General features: G+C 44.4%; 1 protein-coding gene across 1 annotated transcript in view; it reads left to right on the top strand.

The window, feature by feature from the left end:
- Window positions 1-20,954, top strand: part of LOC135917369 (N-arachidonyl glycine receptor-like) — a 298,674-nt gene extending 277,720 nt beyond the window's left edge. The window contains exon 4 of the mRNA XM_070533585.1: window positions 13,496-20,954. Coding sequence (XP_070389686.1) covers window positions 13,496-13,511 — 16 coding nt within the window. The 3' untranslated portion in view covers window positions 13,512-20,954. The remainder of the gene's footprint in view (window positions 1-13,495) is intronic.
- The last annotated feature ends 726 nt before the right edge of the window (window positions 20,955-21,680 follow it).

The raw sequence follows: 21,680 nt of genomic DNA, 5'->3' as shown, positions 1-21,680 counted from the left end.
AAAAAAAAAAGTGAACGACAGTCAGCCGTTGTCGGCTGTGCATGGCTGGATTTTACCTTTTCTTTTGTGATATGGTATCTCATTATATATATATATCCATATATCCCATAATATAGGTGTGTCTGGTCTATGAGAAGACACTTACATTGCTCAAGCCTAAGTTCTACAGACGCGGTATGCCGAAATAAATATTTTGGCAGTACAAGCAAGTGTTCAAATGACACAAGTTCGCAAATGAAAGCTGCACTGGGTAGCACAAAATGTTTATATAGCTCACGTAGCGACTTGGATTTCCGAGACGCTCTTTTTGGTGAAGGCATCGCAATGCAACACAAGCTGCTCAAAACGTGCAATAAGTAGTTCTTGTGTTCACTCTTATTTTTAATATAAAACAGTCTAAAATAAACAGCGAAATATCATCGACGCCGAGGTGTCGCATTTTCATATTTTGTCCGCACTCAGCGGTGTCACGCACAGCACCGCCCGTCACCGCGTACGAGGTCACGAAGTGAGACAAAACAATAAGCATGGTGCGTCACTTCCATGGCTGGAATATAAACGCAGATCGCTTGGTTCAAAGAAAATTGCAATGCCGACTGCCTTAAGAGATCCTTCATCTGACTTGACTACAGAACGAAAATTTCGAATCTGAAGAATATGCGAGAAAAAAAAATATAGCTGGTGGCGGTAGCGTCCGATCTCTATCAACTTTAGAGACCTGGTCTGCTATTTGCCCTTGCCCATTTTCCAGTTTTCAGTTATTTCAACATTGAGTCGTACGATAGAGAGTGCCGTGCGAGAAGAAAGTCTGCGTGTTTTTGCTGGATGAAAGTTTTAAATGTTACAACTCGCGTCCTGTTACCGGCCGTTAGAACATTCAGCACTATATGAACGCACGTACAGAGCGGTCTCCTTGAAGTTCTTGGCTCTTGTAAAAAATGTGTTGAGCGAATAATATTTATCATGAAGGGGACTAGATACTATCACAAAACAGACACTCATGCCTCACAGGACGATAACGGTGCTGGCTGTGGGCTGATTTAGCCTTGAAGCTGTACGCCAGCAGTCACTCCACCCTAGCGACTCCTTTTACAGCGCTGGGATTAGGTGCATGTGGATAAACACTTCATGGCAGAGTACTGGGGCCGTATAACGTAAAAGTGTTATTTATGATTTTTTTCGAATCTCCTGAGGTCAACTTTAAACAATCACTGACGCAAGCGTCGGGCGGCGATCCGCAGCAGTTACTTCGACAGCACAATGAAATGCTCTGCTCATTTATTGGATCCACTTCTGCTTGCTTTGAAAAAAAAATAGCATTTCCCACTTAACAGGTTGTTTTCTTTTGATTGGCTGATAGAAGGCAATAAGTGCGTAGAAGGGGAGGAGGCTTCGGTGGTTCTGAGCTTGCCCAGTGAAAGTAGGTAGCCGGAAGAAGAAGGCTGTGGTGGCGTCCGCAGTTGGCCAGCTTCCCCTTGCTTAGTTTGCGGTGGCTGGTTGAAATTGTGGCAGCGTGAACGGAAGTTATAAAAATGCCGCTATGACGCATGCTCAGTGTAGAATAGTTGGCAAAGTGTTGTCGTGCACGTGACGGAAGGGCTCGGCAACGTTATACATTGTCGAAAAAAATTGTTAATAAGGAATAAAAATTCATTTTCCTGGGCAGCTCCCAGTACCCAGTTCCCGAGCTATGGGTGGGCCGCGATATTTTATCCTTTCAGAACGGGTGGTCCGAGGATAATAAAAATTCAGTTTTCTTAGGCATAATAATGCAGCCTTAGTGTGCATACGTGACGTAAACGTGGGGAGTTTTTACACTCTTCCGGCGTCTCATAATATGTGAGCGAAATTGGCGCATGCAGAAAAAAATTGAGGAATAATGGAGGGCTAATGCCGAAAAAACCGAAGAATTGTAAAACATTGTTCTTTTTTTCTTCGGTATAATCGCGCATAATCAGCGTGTACAGTTAAATTGATAACAGATAGGCAGTTTTCGCAATGTTCTTGACGTCACCTAGCAGACAGGTGAAATGGCAGTGGCCCCAAAAATGTTTCTACAATCGTGGAGGGGGATTCTGGCAGAAGCGGAATCAACAGAGTTTTGAAAAGGGGCCGTATAACCTAAAAGTAATTCAATCTGTTTTTATTGCAATCTCCTGACGTCAAATTTACGTAACCGCCGATGAAAGCATCGGGCTGTGGTCTGCAGTGTCGCCTGAACAGCCAAATCAAACGCTCTCGTCGTTTATAGGAGGGCACTTTTGTTTGCTTTGAAAACGAAAACATTACCTGCAATAATAATTTTTTTGTCTAATTCGTTGACAAGAGGCGAGCAACATGCTCAAGAGCACAGGGTTTCGATGAAGCCAAGCCAGCTGAGGGAAAATAGATAACCGCATGAGGAGTACGGGGCTGGCGTCTGCGATTGGTCCGCTTTCCCTTACTTAGTTTGTGGTGGCTGGTCGCAAATCGCCGCGGCGGGCAATGGAAGGTTAAGAATGCCGCTAAAACGGATCCTCACCAAGGAAGAATTGATAGAGCGGCGTCGTAGTCATACCGAATGGGCTCAATAACGTTGTATCGCCACGCAAGAAATTTTATTATAGGCAAATAAATCCATGCTGTCTGGCAGGTGCGAGTAACCAGTTCCTGAGCGATGGGCGGGCAGCCATCTTCAGTTACTTTCGAAGCGGGACAGTCTCCGGCTATTCCGAAAAAAGTTCAATTTTGTTCGGCATAATAATGCATCTTTAGCGTGTACACGTCATTTCGACGGGTTGAGCTGTCGCTGTTTTGTGACGTCGCGTAGGAGACAAGCGAAATGGGCTTAGTCCGAAAACTTTTGACCTATAGGAGAGGGCTAAACGCCTCGAGTTGTTGCATAGGTCAGTATGTTTCGAAAGCTTAAGGCAGAGGCGAAACACCTCTTCCCTAGCATTATTTATACGGGCCCGTAATTTATGGATGAGCACGGGACTCGCTGACGGATTAAAAGATTGAGTGGCTCAGGCCTCTGCAGGTAAGGACCTAATCTAGCAAGGGAATTCAATTATGTTCGAACTATTGAGGCGTTTTACGTGCAACCAGTTAATCTCAGCCATGAGGAAGTGCGTCGTGGAAAGCTCTAACGACGAAATGTTTGTAACTTCACAGTCTGGAGATATATACTGGCTTAAGCCTGGGTCGCTGAATCTATAGTCGGCCTCTGTTACCTGAAAACGAATCCAATGCCTAAGCAAACTCGGTGGCTTAACTCATCTAGTCTTAACGTCTCGGCGTCATAATGTCCTCTAGTGACAGTTTGAATAGAATTTGGATAGACTGGGTAACAATAAATGGAATAGCAAATACTGCTTCATACAGACTTAAGCGGAACAACACAGAGCCTCCGGCTACGTTCAGTTCGAGAAGTTTTCGCGGTGTTGCCGGTGATATGGGGAGTGGGAGCGACCAGGCACGAAAGAAACGCTGTCTGACGAAGCTAGGAACAGAGGTTGGAATATTTGCCCCTTTATCTGAAATAAGGCTGCTAGAACACCTATTAAGGAACAGAAGTCTAGTTCCAGCATTCATCGTGCAGGTATGCCAAAATCAGATGCGCGTATATGGTGGAATTGTAGCAGAGAACAGCGATGGCTTGCATGTTTCTTTGGAGCGAATGTATTGCCGTCTCTGCAAAAGGAAAGCTTGGGCAAGGCCGCAATAGAAATCCCTCACCCGGTTACCGTGACGCATTGAATTATCATCGTCGTTGCTGGGGCCTAGTTCATGTCTTCCTTGTCGACGAAGGTAAACTGCAGTGTTTTCTATAGGAGTCAGGAACTGAAAATTTAGTAAGTTTCATAAACGTTTACAGTTCCACAACGAACGACATGCGAGAAAATCAATAAAAGTCTGTTACGTCACACTGACATTGTGGCTATGAAGCTTCTGCGAGAAACTCAATAAATAAAAGTTCAGTTCTACTTTTACTTTTTTTTCTGCTTGCAATTGACTTCTTACCACAGAATTCACAAAAGTAGAGTTCTGCAAGCGTAGCTTATCAGTACAAAGTGATTTAGTGTTTCTCGTTAGGGCCTCTTAAACGTTTACTGACGGGAGCAAATGAAAATGCAAAAACAATTTAAAAATAAAACAATGTTTTCGGGAGTATATATAAATACGCCATAATTCTAGCTTTCCGGCAACCTTTTCGGCCTTGCAGCTCCTATGCCCTACGGGGAGTCACAGTTTTTGCAGAAAAAGCAAAGTAAATGGTACTGTAAGGCTATCCGCATACACTCTATGCAATAAATGCTTAGCAGCTCTACTTGATGTCGTGCAGGAAAATTAAGATTATGATGATTTGAGGCTTGGGATAAACAAGCGAGCTAATGAGAATCCAGTACGAGATAAACAGGCAAACATAAATGAATGGCCGGGCGAAGCTGTGGGTTTATTTTCGCTGAAGGTCAATCTTACGTTTCAGGTATTTATGTGTTTTTAGTTTACCGGTGTGAGAAATACCAAAAGGCAAAGAAATAATCAACTGTGATCTTGAACCATGCAACCCAGTTCCGTGACCGAGAACACAGCGATATCGCTGATTAGTGTTTGTAAATTATTTAGTGGGTTCTGTCTCAGCTTGCCTTGACTATCCAAAAACGCATTACTCCAGCGACATATTTAGTCACATGTTATTTGCGGCTCGATGAACTATATCATTAAGGCGTAGAGACGGTAAAATACCTGATAGAATCTTTAATTCTGGCGCTACGTAAGTTCGCACGTTTTCTGCCAAAGTCAGGAATCCAGTGAGTCACTAACGTTGACAGGCTAATGTATTCAAAGCCGTGGTTGTTCGGTTCGGTTTTCGGTTTCTGGCGTGATGTCTCTGCATATATTGTGATAGAAAACGTTCATTAAATTTAAGATAGCCTCTATGACGATTGGGTAGTATTACGATTAGATAGTACTGTGTGGCGTTGTTCGCGCCCTTGCCGCTCCTATGTTGTACCCATCACGGCAGCCCACTCGCTGTGAGGTAGCGTTGCAGAGCTCCAGCGGTCGGCTGGATCCCGGCTGCGGTGGCTGCAATTGGAAGGGGTCGAAATGCAGGAGCGCCCCTGTACCTAGACTGAGGTTCTCGTTGAAGATCCCCAGGTGATTGAATTTCATCCGCTGTCCCCCACGATGGCGTAAATCATAATTAGATTGTAGTTCTAGCGACAGAAAAAAAGCATAGGATATTTTAAATTACTGGTGCTGTCTGCTGTCCACTTAGGGGCTTGTAACGGCTGCCGCGAGTTGGTAATCTCGGGAGCGCTGGCGAGTCCATTTCTCGAACCAGTCCTTCTCGTTTGGGTGCTGCCGGTTTTGGGTGATCTGAACGTGTGCAGCGTAAGGCAGGTTACCGAAGGACAAACAACTTGTGGGATTAGACTCATAAACTGTTCTTAAAATTCCAATTAAATATGAACGTAAAGCTTTTTCATTTCCCGCCGATACCGCAGGGCAGCTTTCTCAGTGTGCGGTCACGAATTTGAATGCAAATTCAATAATTTCGCCGGGCACTGCTTTCGAAGCAGGCTGAGTTCGTTCTTTGGTTATCTTGTCATACAATGCGGTCTATCTATAACGAGAAAAAGTAAATAGGACTGAGTATAACGCCGTGTTAAAATCTGTGATTCCATGGAGTGCTGCAGCGAGCCAGAAGTAGTACATTGTGGCGCTGCCATCTATAACTTTAATTTGTCGCTTTCTTTCGGGCTCACAAAACGTCTTATTACGGCAACGGATACTTTCTTTTGTATTGAAGAAAGTTAATTTACTAATGCTATGGCGTAGCAGTTAGCACGACCTTTAATACGCCCCGAAGACATGGCGAACTAGTCACACTCAATGCACAGCTCAATCTCAGTGCCGACGACTTCGAATGGGGCCGACGGTCACGAGACTGGTTGCAGCTCTCTGCTTTGAGCTGATATTGGGAGCTTTTGGCGCTGACGGAGGGCACAGGAAGCGACGTACCTCGCTGCAATAGCGGATAAGCGAGGCCAGCAGAAGTGACCGTTGAGGCGGTCGTACGTATTCTTGAAACCATGGTGACCAGCAGTGATGTCGTCGTCGTAGGCTGAAGAAAATGAGTCAAACATGAACGCATTTTGACGCCGGGCGCTTCGGAGTGCGTTGTTCGCGTCCGGTTACGTTTGCTGCGCCAGTGCGTCGAACCATTGGTCGAACTGTAGACGATGTTGTTCTCGCCAACGTGACATAACGTGTGCGCACGCTCACGCTACGTCGGAATATACTTAGCCCTTAAGAGTCACTGAGTTGGCGAGATTTGAGCAATACATGGTCTGCAGAAGGAATTTGGTCAATAGCGGTTAAGGACCATACGTGTGGAATGACCGTCCGAAAGCTTGGCGCGGAAGGGAGTAGCTGGTCCATGGCAAGGCGCCGTAGAAAGCGAGGGAGCGAAAAAGTGGATCTGCGTTCAGGTGCGTTTTGCCACGCGTGTAGGTAATAGTGAAGTCATATTCCTGCTGACGGGTCTAGACACGTCTAGACAACGTCTAGACACGTTGTTGACCCTGGAAAGCCAACTAAATGCATGGAGGTCCGTAACGCTGGTAAAATGGCGGCTGTGACGACAAAGTCGAAGATTCTGTACCGACCAAACTACAGCTAGACACTCCGGCTTAGCGAGGGTGCAATTATTATCGGTGTTTGCCAGTACGCTGCTTGCAAACGCGATGACCCTCTCTCGTAAAGACATCTCGCTGCAGTAGAATGCCACCCATGCCGTGACCACTAGCGTCCGCGTGCAGGAATGTGGGTGCGGCTTCATCGAAATCGCGAAGTACTGGTTCAGATGTGATGGCCTTTTTCAGATGGGTAAACGCTTACTCGCATTCGGGAGACCCCTCAAATGGACCACCAGAACCGAATAATTTGTGCAAAGGTGCAGGTATTGAGGTCAGGTCAGTTGGTCATTTGGGGAACACGTTGCCGGCAGTAGATAGAAACCGGCGCAGTAGAAATAAAATACTATCATAAGATCAGCTGTTGGGCACACAAACTTAGCAGTGTGACTTGTACATAATGCAGAAATGCATCAGTGTAGACACTAGCAGTGCTGATACCGAAAGGTCCAATGGCGTCGCCTTGAGCAGCGAATAGTGCAGGCCCGTAGACGCCAACACAAATCACGGTACAAAAGGGAGAAACTAGCACCAGTGTCTGTTAGTGCTTCCACATGTACTCTTTCTACTAAAAGGAATAGCATATTATGCCGACGCGCCGGAGAAAGTTCTCCTGTCATGCACGGCAGCTTTCCTCTACAAGCTGCATAATTTACTTTTCCGGGCGACGGTAGGTGAATTGAGAGGCTGGTCAAAGTGGCCACGAATGGGGAACGGCGGGCGGCGTCTAGCAGGCCGGAAGCTAGGAGCCATCTCGGACGTTGCAGGTCGCGATGGGAAGCGGCCGGGATGCGGAGCATAAGGGGGGCGCTGGAAAGTGGTCCTAGCAGAAAAGCGGTCCCGTTCGTACGCGTCAAATTCGGGACGCTCCGCTTGCTGACGCTTGTGACAGAAACGTGCGACGTGGCCACGATATTCACAGCACTAGCATATAGGCTGAATCAGACGTCATGGTGGATAGTAAGGTGGGTCAGGTGCGATGGAAGACATCGAAGCCAAATGGGCCGGCGTCGGTTTTGGACGTATCGATGGAACGATGGCTGGGGCAACTTCGGCGGCGTGCGCGTATGTTTTTCGGGGCCAAGGGGCTAGAGGGTCCGGATACTCAGTACCAGCCATGGACGCCAACTCCTCCTTGGCAACGTCACCCAAAATTGTACTAGAGGCGTGAGAAAGAATGCGACCAGCCGAGAAGCCAAGAGACTACAGCTCTTTTGGTATGTTTGCGTGGACCATTCAGCGCAACGAGAGATCTGTAGGGGGGGGGGGGGGTCCATTCCCCCACAGGGAAAGAGGTCGATTTCGAATGGCCATAGATGTCTAAAGACGTTTGGAGATCTCGGTATTCATACCATCTCTGGTGTTAACACTTATAACGATGGCATTGAAGTGAAGTATACGCTGCCATCAGCCTTATATAGAAGAAGAAGCTGAAAAGTAGACTGCATGTGGTGACCACTTTACAATTGGTGACTGCGTAAGGCTGCTATTTCATTTATTTTACGCTCACAAATTCACAAAGCCGTTACTTCGTAAGAGCGTTCGCCATTGGACGGCCGCTTTTGCTTATGATATGTTCAATGCCAGGATAATAATAATAATAATAATAACGATTTATTTCCATCACCATGACATTGATGGAGGGGATGGGAATAAAAGCGATTGACGCTTGACTAAGTGTCCAACCCCCGTATATCAGGTGGGCAGTGGTGTGCAAAACAGCACTTCTGTCACGATGGCAAATTGAAAGTCAAACAAAGCATTAGTAGAAAAACAAGTATGCAAAATACACAATCACCAGCGTGTGTGAAAAAAATATAAACGGATTGAAAAGAAAGACAACTACAGCAACTGAAAACGAAAACACTTACGAAACAGCGAAATAACCATAACAGCTACCAAAAATACGCTTATAAAAAAATTAAACACAGAAACTTTCACAGATGCTCCAATGTTGGACAATCAAAGGGACGCATTAAGGAGAGAGTAGTTGCGAAGGTTAGAGCAGCTAATGCTTCCTCAGTCTATATTTTGATCAATTGATTTGTTTAGTAAGAATGGAAGTCGAAATGCTCCATTTGGCGCCCATAGCTTGTCTTACTTTTGGTAATATCCAGTGTGGTTTATGCCGCCGTGGATATTTGCAATGAAATGAGTCAATCAGGGCTAAGTCAGATATATTATTTATGCATCTTCTTTGTTCTATTTTGTAGGTGCGTAGTAGTCGATAAGCATAGAGGCTGAAAACGTTAATAATCATGTTCTTGAAAAATAAGTTTTTTGTTGAGTGTCTACTTGGCAGGTTATGAACTAATCTGAGGGCCCGTTTTTCGAGAGTTCCTAGTTTTTTCAGACCGGTTTGTGTAGCAGTACCCCATAATAATGAACAGTAGTTTAGATGTGAGCGAAATAATGCATGGTATAGAGAGAGTTTTAGCTTTTGTGGGAGATAATTTTTGGAAAGCGTTATAAATTTTATGGCTCTAGGTCCCTTTAATGCTCATTGTCTATGTGGTCGTCCCCACAGCATGCTTTCGGTAAATGTTACGCCAAGTGATTTGAATGGCCTTACTAACTCAATCTTGTCTCTGTTGTAAAATACCTCACCGAAATCACCGCATTTTTTATTTTCTGGGCGAAAAAGTACTGCCTTTGACTTTGGAAATAAATTAAATTCCGATATACGACAGGCACAGATAAAACATTACGAAAACTACTTTGCAGCTGCAATAAATCGTCCTAATAACGTCTGGCATAAAATGCGGTCACTCGGCTCTGGCGTCTCGCAGGTTAAAACTCCAGATAAAATTACAAGCGATGGCATAGAATACTCAGGTAATTGTCTCGGAGAAAAATTTAACAACTTTCTTACGGCTGCACCGAACTCGTTAGCAGACACAACTCACATAAATATTGATAGATGTCCCTCGTCTTTGTTTCTAGACCGTATCTGTGCGAGTGAAATTTTGTGTACGTTCAGAGACCTAAAGAACAGTACATCGTGTGATGCGGAAAATATGCAGATACGTCCGGTTAAGCGCGTCATTGACATCATTGCTGCGCCTTTGGAGCAAATATGCAGCTTATGCTTAGAAACCGCTACTTTTCCCCCGAGAATGCAGATTGCTAGAGTAGCAGTCATATATAAAAAAGTCATCGAAAATGACTTTGGGAACTACAGACCAATCAGTATTCTGCCCGTCTTCTCAAAAGTGTTCGAGAAGCTCATTTTTAGGCGAGTTGAACGTTGTTTAAATAAACACAGTATACTTTCTGACAGCCAGTATGGCTTCAGAAAAAAAAAAAACGATCAACGGAACTTGCTCTTTTACATCAGAAAGAATATATACTAAGGAACTTTGAACAATGGACCCTCGTCTTAGGAATTTTCTTAGATACCCGGCAAAGCCTTTGACTGCATAATTCTTAGCATCTTGTTTCAGAAGCTTGAATGTTATGGAATTATAGGCGCAGCATTACTCTTAAACAAATCTTATTTATCGCACAGAAAACAGTATGTCCAGATAAACGATAAGTCGACTTTACGAACAGTTTCGTGCGGAGTACCCCAAGGGAGTGTCTTAGAACCATTGCTTTCTAACCGGTACATTATTGATATCATCCGTGTGGATACTAATGCTCGTTTCATATTCTACGCTGATGATACTAGTTTGTTTTTATCTGACGATAGCAGTAGTGATTAAAGGACAAATTCAAATGTGCTCTTGGAAAAAATACATATACGGTCCGATAAAAATCTTTTGTCTATTAATACCGCATATAGGATTAGCTGGAATTAGCTCTTAAGAAAAATTCTAGCATAAGAAGTTTCTGCGAACACCAGCCCTCAACCACAACTGCTGCAGCAAGCCCGCCAGCAAGATCGAAACCGTGTCTTTCGATCAACGAACTGCCCTTGAAGAGTGCGCTGTTTGTTCGCTGTTTCAAGCGGGCCATTATTCGATGTGAAAATATTGCACATGTCTTAGTGATCTACATTAAAAGCAATTTTTCAGTAATATACAGCTTGATTTTGACAGGATAGCCAGCCGATACTCACATTGGTTAACCTTCCTGTCTCTCTCTCTTTTTCTCCTCCTTCGTTAGCGCAGTAGCTGTAGCCGATTCACATAACTTTTTTGTGAAAGACAGCTGCGAGTCGAATGTGTAAGATTGAATCCATATGGATAAGGTGGATAAGGTGATAAGCTGTTCTATATTTATGAGAAAAGTCAGTAATTGTTAATGACGCGTTGTTTCTTGAACATGCAACCGGTATGAAGTTTGCCGAAGTGAACAGTACTGCGTTTTCTTAGCGTCCGTCGTTTGAAAACAAGCTGCCGTGTTAAAGCCAGTGCATTCGTTATTTCCTTTTTTTTTTTGACAATGAAATTGACACTTCAGGTGCATTTTTGCCATCGCCGTCGTTGTAATCTTCCCAATAAAATCCGAGGGCGATAGCACTGTCGCCGCGCGGCGTATGCTGTATGTGCGAGGGAAAGCGCGAGAACGAAGCCGACGATAGTGGCTCGGCCTCGCGCGTGAAAGAAGAAAGCGGAGAGCAAACCCGCCGTCTTCCGTCGAGCAAAAGGTCGTGCGAGGGAGAGGGGGGCGGCGTTGTGCTGCGGCAGCAGCTGCGCGTTCCGGGACCGGGCGCAAAAGCAAATGACGATCGCGGCTCAATCTCGAGCGTGAAGGGGGAAAGCGGAGAGCAAACCCGCCGTCTTCCGTCGAGCAGAAGGTCGTGGAAGGCAGCAGGGCTGGCGATGTGCTCCGGCAGCAGCTGCGCATACTGCGACCGGGCGCAAGTGCGTATTTCGCACGGCGGCGCACGGTGGCGCGCGCCGGTTCTTGAGAGGGGTATGCAGACGGCTCACACCTTTGTGCGCGTAGTGTCCTCGATGCTCTTTCATTCAAGCGATAGACCTTGCGAAGCTCAATTCGCTCGCTGCTGCTGCTGGCGCGCTTGTCTGCGCCAGTGTTTTGACAACAAGTATCGGCGCTCATCGGTTGAGATGTGTTATATTTCATTGTGCGTGCTGACATTATGCTTGGTTATTCAGCAAGTAAGCGAATGTTCTCAAGTTTACACGGCCTATAAAACTATTATCTTTACTTCGTATAGATGTGTAATAACTTGGTATCGGATTTATGCTTTGCCCTTCGGGCGAAACTACGTTTTTTTACATACCATGGTAATTTTATCTCTGGTCCTTACAGTTCCAATAGGCGAAGTTCCATCATTAAACAACATCATTATCATTACATATGTCCTTGTTATCGAAGTTGAATTGTACTCAGAAGATAAAATTTAGGTACAACTTAAGAACATATCTAAAATGAAAGTCGTGAAATATTTTTGAAGTTGCAAGGCCAACTAGCGTCAAGAAATCAACCACCAAAGCTACAACTTACACTAACGTTGCTCAACTGATGAGACATAAAATAAACAATAGTAAGCAACAGTCTTAGCTGTTAGGAATACTCAGAGAAAAAAAAATACGGTGTCATTTTCTGTCGCAGACGGCATGGCGAGCAATAGAACTGTTATTTTGTACTCTGCCTTTATCACTTTCTTGTAATTTTCCTAAATAGTTACAATGCCAAAGTAATGGGAACATTTACACCCGACAGATTCCAGAATTATGTCTTTTTTTTCTGTCAAAGTAAACAGGTGTTTGTTATAGTGATTTACATTGCTAAAAACTTCTCCTATTCATTTATATATAAAATTGCAAAAACTTTGAAGATGTGTGTGCTGTGCTATGTGTTCGCTCTCTACCTTCCCCATCTTTCATCCCCCCATCCCGCTCCCATGTGTAGGGCAGCTAACCGATTATGCTAAACTGGTTAACCTCCCTGCCTTTCCTTCTCCACGTTTCCTTCCTTCCTTTCTTGTTGAGAATGGCCGACACAAATTTTATGTATGAATTGCGCGAGCCGGAAGTACCTGTAGCCATAGGATGGCTGATATCCGCTGCTGTTAAGAGCCAGAGTCCACATGCCATATTGTCAAATGACAGGTACACGCTGGACAACAGGTTCCACAGTTTTGTGCCTGTCTTGCCGCGAAATTATATTCCTCACCTATCTTGTGAGCGCTTTCTCGCTTCAACGCTGCGTAGCCGATACTTTCCTGTCAGGAACGCCATGCCAAGCTGATACGTGGAAGCCGTTCTGACGTCAGTGTGCCGAAAGCGAACATGAAGCAAAGGAAGTGCAACCGAGATAGATCATCATTAGTGTTTTGGGATCACAGGAGCCCCAAAGGGTGCCAATTTTTCATCAGGCAGTGGTTCCCACTGGTGCGATGCTGCTTAGTCGCCATTAGTGTCGAGTGTCTCAAGCTTCGTTGAAAAACTTTTCTTAAGTGGAAACAGGTGCTTAGGTGTTCGGAGAGTGCAATGCGCAGTCGTTGCAGGAAATGTAATTAAAGCGAAACCTTCTTGCGAATGGTTATTCCGAATAACGAAGACAGCAGCAAACAAACTCATTTAGAGAAATTATCATGAGCTTTTAGAATTTACGCATCATCACGGCGTGTAGCTTTCTCTTAAAGTCACTTTAAGAATTCTGCTAAGCTAAATCTGTGCAGCTGCTTTCTGTGGCGAGGATGAGGTCAAGTGACACGAGCTTGAATGCATTGTGGATGCAGTGCAACTGCCACTTTATTCAATGTACAGGTGCGAGACGGCTACGACAATGTGTGTTCCCTTGACGTTATTTGTTTACGATACGTTTTTTAACGTTTGTTTTTGCTGGCGATTCGGTGCCTTTGCGTAAAGGCTTCTGTTATTTTCTTCTCTTCGCAGGGCATTCACTGTGTGAGCAAAGAGGAAAAGCGTTAATGTCCAAAACCGGGCACAGTGGAAGCTGTCGCGCACCTTCTACCTCTCCCTGCTGCTGTCGGACAGCCGTTGGAGGTCTCGTGGCTGTCTCAGGGAACTTTCAGCCCCAAGCTTACAGGCAAAGCCAAGGCGCCATCGGAAAGCTCTTGCATCGAAATGTTGTGGCACCGAGAGCTCGTGGCAACTTGTTACCGACGTCCGACCAGCGACACCTAAGCTGCGACGTCGCAGTGTTTTAAAATAATTTGTGCAAGTGCAGCAGGCCTATAATTGTTTGCTTTTGTGTGAAAAAAACTGGGCAGGACCATCGCGTTTACGGAGCATTGCTAACAAACGCCCATCCCTAGTTGTACATCAACATCAACCTTGCGTGTCTGCCTGGACCAGTGTGAATGAAGACTGGCGGTGTATTATCGCAAATGAAGGTCGTTTCCGGTCTAAAATACTGCAATGTGAGAAATGCAGTAGTGAGTAGACTTAGAGGCGAAAGCTTCGTTTGTCGGTGGAAAGTGTAAAAGTTGTGAAACCCTCCCTCTCGGCCAATATTGCACCATAACATTGTTAATTCCTGCACTCTTGCACTGAGCCACCAGGGCCCGTATTCACAACTTTTTCCCTTATGTAAGGGGTATCCGTGACTCGCGCGCTCACGTAACCTTTCTCAGAAGATTGCAGAGAACGCGATAACGGCATACCAGTCGCAACTACGTACGCTCACATAAAGAAAAATTCCATATGCCTCCATAACTCCAATATCCGATAACCCTGTATGAAGTACGTGGAACCCTATCTAACCGGTCGCATCGCCCCATATGTCATGCGGGGTAGTTAGATATCACAATTCTGGAGAGTATTGGATTTCTTGTAAGCGGCGTAAGGTATTTTTTGTGAATCTGGGGGCCTGGTACTGCTTCCTGCGCATACTGACTGTGGAGTGCGCATCAGTGAAAAGAAAAAGAAAACGAAACCTGAACGCTTATTGGGAACCAGTGTGTTTTCCCTGAAGCCTGTCGACTGACAAGCACTCCTCATGGCTTATGGCGCACATTCAGGATGCTGTTGTCCTTCTCCAGCATGCTTCAGAGTGGTACCGCTTAGACTTGAAATTGCGTGCTTGAAGATGACACCAAAGGGAGCACTAAATTGCCTGAGTCGAAAGTCACAATTTAGCAATTCACATGTGTGCGTGAGGTGGATAAGTCGAAGTCGAAAAAATGTTCCTGAATTATAGCGGGTGGTGTGGCGTTAAAGACAGTGTTAGGACCTTTCTGCCTAAGAACATTGACCTTGCAATGTTTACCTCAAGAAGCTCTACGTTCGTGTCGACCTTCTACAAATGCTATTAGCATTGTAATGGATCGTAGCCTCGGCTTAACGAGAAAGCACTTCCTGTAGGACCACTCGCTCTTCGCATCATCCGCATTTGGGCAAGTTCTGTGTTTGTATCCACGTTGATGTTTAATTTATTTCTAGGAGTGGATCTGGGGGCTGCTCGAGGCAGTTTCATGCGCAGTGGTACCTGTGAAAACGCTGCTCTCCGTAAGCTACTCGAAAGTTCATTTGCATAATTTTTATTTGAAACAGAAAAAAAGCGACGAGAGGGGCGCTGCACTTGAGTTATCAACGGCATAGAAACAATCACAGAACACTGATTATTACAAAAATTGCCGTCATTTTTTCTCGACAGTTGGAACTAGATTGCACGACACATATTGCCATACGTCTTGCAATAGGTATTGCGATGCAAAGGTTCTTAACGTTTGAGTAACTAATCTCGTTCTCCAAATTTATATGCTGTTCAATTACCGAAACTTGGTAAATGCGGGATAGGTTTCGCCATCAGAAGCACCACTATGGAAACTGCTTCAGCAATTCTCGAGAGATGGCTCACGGAAGGAGTAGTGATACAAATGAATGCCAAGCCACGTATCGTTGCTGGTTCTCTTTCTATGAGCAGTCTGCCAAAGCAGCACACGATGGGCAAGTGCAAAGTACAAGAAAAGAAGGAATATATTTTTGTGTGTTAGGAGTGAAAACGATCCGCTGTTGCCAAATCATCTCGTGTGCGACATGCACTGAAGCTGAGAGGCAGCATTCAGTGTTTATGCGATCAGTGATCGGTCTGTGATATCAGATTAACACCCCAATAAGACTAAATACACGGTAGCCACATATCCTAAAGCGTTCCGTGTATTGAACCAGGTAAGTGTTGGTAGCGAAGAGAAATAAATGTCGTTGCTTCGTTTGGCTAATGTATGGATACATTCATTTTGACACTGTAACGATAACATTAGTAGTTCAGGAGAAAATACCGCAGGACTCCTTGAACATTATTTCAGCGGGCTGTACAGCTACTCTCGAATAGCATGTGTAAGAGTTTCAGATCCGTCATGTTGCCATCACACGTGAAGTTGGGCAGGACTGTCAGTGACACAAAGTGTTATGGAAAAGCTGAGAAAATAAGTCGTATGAAAATCGGGCAGCAGCATATCTTGCATTTTCTTGCTTTAGTAAACCCGGCGGCACCTTCCATAGCTTAAGGTGTCTAATACAGGGCACAGCGTCTGTGATAGAAGAACATCTGCCACTTTTCCAATTCCGCTATATACAGCCGCTGCCCGCACAAGTAAATTATTCTTTATCGAGGTTTCCAGCCTGAATTGTCGACCTTGCAGGCGTAGTGGCAACTGTTCTTGGAGATACATATTTTGCGGCACGTTACGAACCGTCACACGATAACGATATCGTGCCAAAGAACCTCCTTTTAGAGTGTTTATTGCTGTTGTTGTTGTGGTTGCTGTTGTCGTTATTGTTGTCAGCATCGCATGTTCTTGTTATGAAAATGCTGACTCTACGTGGTGTAACGAATTAACTATTCTATATGCCCCCTCGCTGTCTGCAAAGATTTTTCTTCCTCAGAGACTCACTTTGACGTTTCATAAAAACAAACGTATTGAGTTGAAGTTGCAGAGAAAAATTCCGCATGTAGCTCATCTGCGCTCGCGATACCATTCACTTGATTCGAATATTTGTTTCAACTTTATACTTTGTGTGCGAATTTGCAGGAATTCTTCGTGCATCCTGATGGGAGGCGGAAGTCGCGCTGTTACGTAAAGTGCGCTGTCGTTTTGGGGCATGCCTCAACTGTGACCTGCCGCCGTGCAACCATTCTTATTTATACAATACAATCTCTTCTACACCAGTCGCATACCCATCAGAAGCAAAGCTTCGCAGCTGAAAAAAAAAAAACCGCAGATTTCAGCACAAGTGGTTTACCAAATAATGGGCCGAGTGCGCCGAGTTGTCGATTATTTGGCCTCGCTCTGCGGTCACCGATTCCCCTGGTTAACTGACTCGGTAGAGCGACCACTCCAAAAGATGCTCGCCCTGAGTTCAAGACCGGCGCGCTGACGATATTTTCCTGAACTACGAAGCTTTCTTTTGAGTAATTGGTATATGCATTCTGTGTAGCCTCAGGTTACAGTCGGTGGGATGACTATTTTTCCTTTCCTTAATCGTTCTCCTCCTTGCGGGCTTCCGCAGAACTTATCTTCCAAATGTATTACGGTTAGGTTCTATACGCGTTTAGAGGCATTTATAGTGACAGCATGGTTTTTGTATATTTATGTGAACCACAGCAACGTTCCTATGTTGTCACTTGCGCTAAAGCCTGCTTGAGTTTAATCATGCTTGCTTCCTGCGATATCGTCCATATGATTAGCTCCGTGAATCACCGTCGCTGCTTTATTTTAATTTAGTTTTTTTTGTTTACATACCCGCCTTAATCGGCGCCTCCTAATGACTCATAGTGCATCCAAGGTCACAGCGCAGCACTTTCTTGTGGGCATTTCAGAAAGCGTGTTTCATGCATCGGTGTTAGTCCTCTCTTAATATAAATATCAACTTTAACGACACGTCACCTGATAGTTTGTTCAAGACACTCGATGCTCTACCGCCTTCGTCGCAAGCTGGGCTCACCGTAAATAGACAGCTGAGCTCATGTTTAGCCTCCATCATGTGTGGCACTGTGCCGGCAATTTATTTTGCGCATAATAAGGCCTCTGGACGACAGAAAATGCTCAGATATCCAAAGGAGCACCTTATATGCCTCGTTAATGTAATTGTCAGAGGCCACAAAACCAGTTCCATTCTCCGCCCTTCGAACAATTGCAGAACGGGTGCCCATAGCTTAATCTCATATAGAAGGCACATTGAAGATCTGATATGCTGACATGAGTTTCAGTAGTAATTGCTGCTTCCCGTTCTTTCCTGGTTCAGGAATAGTGAGCATTCAGCTTTCGAGGTCGAAATTTAAAAAAAGAACGATGCAATTAGCATGCGCAATTTGTATTAAAAATGCTGAAAAAATTGAAAAAACTTTTCTTTCTAAACATAACGCTTCAGTTGAAAAATCAAGCTTGTATATGATGGGTGCTAGTATATCGTATCAAAATGTTTCACAGGCAGTGCAGCTTTAAAATATTTGAACTTTTCTTTTTCGCTATGACAGGAGTGCATACTAAGCAATGCTGAGCACTTATTTCTGAGTAATGAATGAACAATCACATTTAAGGGACCGTGATCATCACAGTGACTGGTTCACGACAGTGCTAAATTTAATTACACGGAATTAAGTGCGTTTCGTAAAAGGCTAAATGAATGCTTCAAAGTACGCTTTGACTTTTTACGGGACTTTCACAGCTCTAATGCTATAGTAAGGATTGCGCTGCTTATGGCATTTATCCTTTCTAGAAGGTATCGCTGGTCTCTGGTGCATTAACCGGCTATTTTATGGAAAGCACGAAATAAAAAGAAATATTCGCCACATAGCATATATAAGAGATATCTGATGAGTTCTGTAAGAACCCTTAAAGCTTAATAGAAATCATTGCATTTTGCATTGTGTCAAATTTGAAGGCGAAATAGCTGAACCCTATTAATAGTCACGCGACGGCTTGCGTAATAGCAGCTTAAAAGGTAATCTATCATCGCGTCCAGACCGCGATCAGAATGTCAAAACCTAGACCGAGTCGATTTATTTATTGCGCAATCATTTTGCAGCTGCCTTTGAGATCGCGTTTTCGAGGAGGGTGATATGTGCCGCGCACCTTGCAGAATGTATTTCATTTCGTCTGCACGTGTTATCACGAGGGGCACAGAACGCAAAAGGTGACGAGCTCATTTGTGATAAATGACACCGTTTCACACAATTCTCATTATGCTTCAGTTGTTAAACAAAAAAAAAGATACGGACTTCGTCGCTTTTCATAACGATGGCCGCCACATCTTGCTGTTGTCCCTGTGTATGTTCCGCGTACAGGAATACGACCCCGCGCTGACATTTGTAGAAACGAAACTTTCTGGCCGACTGCGACAAAGGCTTCACGCGTTAGTGTGCTTGCTGATAGCCTTCGGTATTATCTTTCTAGCTGTGCGTATTGTTCAGGAAAACACCGGCGCCATCATCTGTCTCGACATGCACTCGATACTTGCGGTGCCGTTTGCGACACAGACGACTGCTGTTGCTGAAGCAAAGCAGTGTGGTCGTTTAGTAGAAGCGTTATGAGCACGCAGCTCGACGAATGCTGTGTGAGGTGCGGACAACAGTATCAATGACGCTGCTTTTTAAAAGTAGTATCCTTCGTTATTTTATAATCGCGGTGCGTTGTGCAGTCATTCAAGCTGGAAGTGATGTTTTCCACATGCCCGTGGTTTGTATGTAGTACTCCTCGAAGAGTACACCTCATCGCGCACAATTTTATTCGATAGAAGCGGTGAGCTAGCTGTGTATGGACTATTTTCTTACTGTGAGAGTTGCGAACCGCTGCAGCAGACCGGAAATTGGTAATTAGACATATTAGGCTTTGCAAGCACGCAGAGTGTGACACATGTCGAATGAATTATTCGTTCACCTGGCATTGCCGTACATGCATGTTGGCTTCCCAGCATATTTAATGAAATATTTATTTTTATATCACATTCATGTGGCATCAATAAGGTCACATCTTTGGCGAGCTACTTAATTGCTAGGGCTGTGTTGATTTGTTTTTGTGTAGGTGAGGCGATAGGATCAGGTGACGATACATGACTATAGACAGCACCTTCCCAGAGACGGCTGCTGTGTCGTTCTTACATTCTCTAAAAACCTCGAGAGCTTCTTACCAGGGTTTGCTATTTGGGCCATATTGTTTACTCCGAATACTCGGAACTTCTCAGTTGTACCAAAGCCCTACCGCTGTATTCGGCCAAACTTTTTGTCCGCTTTGCAGCCAGTTTTACTTGAGCCCCCTCCCTGAAGAACTTGCGTTTTCTGGTGAAAAAATGCAATAAGTGCTTTCATCCAAAAGCTACCACACAGAAATGCATTTGAATTCCAGAAAATTCGCCAAAATGATCGGATTATTAAAAAAATGATAAATATGCTCTATGAATCAAGCATATTTCTCGTAGTTTCACCTAGCACAGGTTTCGTTAATATTTGATGATTTCAACTTCCATTCACTAAATCTTAACCCGAGCCCATTACAGGAACCTCGAGAGCGCTTCTTTGTATGGGAACTTTTGCTCTGTGTACTTTTCGGGAGGTTGCAGCACAGCAGGAAAACTGCGTTTACCGTTCACTAAATAAGTTTCTGCCGTTTTATCAGTATGTTTTGGAATATGGCAGTCCTGATGCAAGTTTTTTTTTCGTAACACTGCTAGCATTTATTGTTTCGTGAAATCTTCGTGACAATTATGGTGTAAAGCAGCAATATAACCTGTAAAAACATGCTTTGCCTCTAAGTTCGTACTTTTGTGAGGAAATGGATCTCAGTTGTCCTCCACAAAACATCCCATAACTGCTTGCTGTGCATATACGGAATAACAATTGATACTTGTATAAGAGAACCACTCGAATGCCTTTCTCGTTCGACATGTTGCCGGAATGTTTGTACAGCGCAAAAGACGAGGACTGAAGAAAGAACACAACACAGGCGCTGACTTCAACTGATCTTTATTTGCCAACTCGCCAGAACTATATACGTGAGCAAAAGCAATGGAAAAACAACTTTTGTATTAGGTCAAACAGCCAGATACTTGATTTCGTTTTTTGTGAGGACAATAGACGGCATGCTGATGCAAAGGTCCCCCAGTCGCTGTATCTTGTCAGCCTCTATGATTTCACGTGTAAGCTGTTCTCGGTGTTTGGAAATTATGACGCAGTTTTCAAATTGAGGGTCACAATGGCAGTCTCTGCAGTGAATGACAAGATTACCTTGCGCGGTGGTAGAGACATTGCAGAAATACTCTTTGAATCACTCATTTAAACATTTGCCTGTTTGGCCAATGTATTTCCGCTTTGGAATCATGTAAACCACACCCAGGGTGCATGCTCCAAACCATTTCCTATGTTTAGTATTGTAAATATTTCGTCGTGTGGCATCAGCATTCAGACGCCTACAGAGTACTGGTGATTTTTTCGGGGCAGAAAAAAAAACAACTTTAACATCCACTTTCTTACCTGTCTTCTTCAGGCTGTGCGAAATCTTGTGCAAGTAAAAGAGAACAGCGATTGGCTTATTGTCAGGCGCGCTTTGATCTGATGCTTTCTCTCCCAGCTTGATTATCATTATTATCTTTTCTGCGACGGAAACTAAGAAAAGCTCGGGGTTCCCAGCGTATGCTAGGCCGCAGGGCTGCGCTTGGACGCTGCAGGTTAAAGAGTAAAAGCAGGACTTGTTTAGGGCATTCGTGAAGTAAAGATTTACAATGCCCCGTTTAACCAGCTTAAAATGGGCCGACAGATAAGACAAAAGTGGCTTGTTCCCTCTGAGCTCGTACAACCAGCACAAGTAATTTCTAGAGATACTAAGTCGCAAATCTGAAAATCTTAACGAGTCATGCATCAGGACAAGTGGCGACACACTCGCTGAAAAGGCAAAGTGCGTCTGAAACAGCAGGCTCAACATCTTGACCTTCACCGGCAAAGTGTAACAAGAAGTCTTCTACAAAACGGAAAACTTTTACAACCAGAATATTATCAATGTGGCTAGCAATAAGTCGATCATGGTAAGGGTTAAAGATGTTGCTCAAAATTGGTGCTATGCATGAGCCAATGCACACACCTCTTTTCTGAATGTAAATGTACTCATGTCATGAAGCAAACGTT

Source organism: Dermacentor albipictus, chromosome 2 (genome assembly GCF_038994185.2).
Source record: "Dermacentor albipictus isolate Rhodes 1998 colony chromosome 2, USDA_Dalb.pri_finalv2, whole genome shotgun sequence".
Classification (NCBI taxonomy): Eukaryota; Metazoa; Arthropoda; class Arachnida; order Ixodida; family Ixodidae; genus Dermacentor; species Dermacentor albipictus.
Note: the sequence above shows the minus strand (reverse complement) of the source record. Positions and strands in the feature narration are given on the sequence as shown.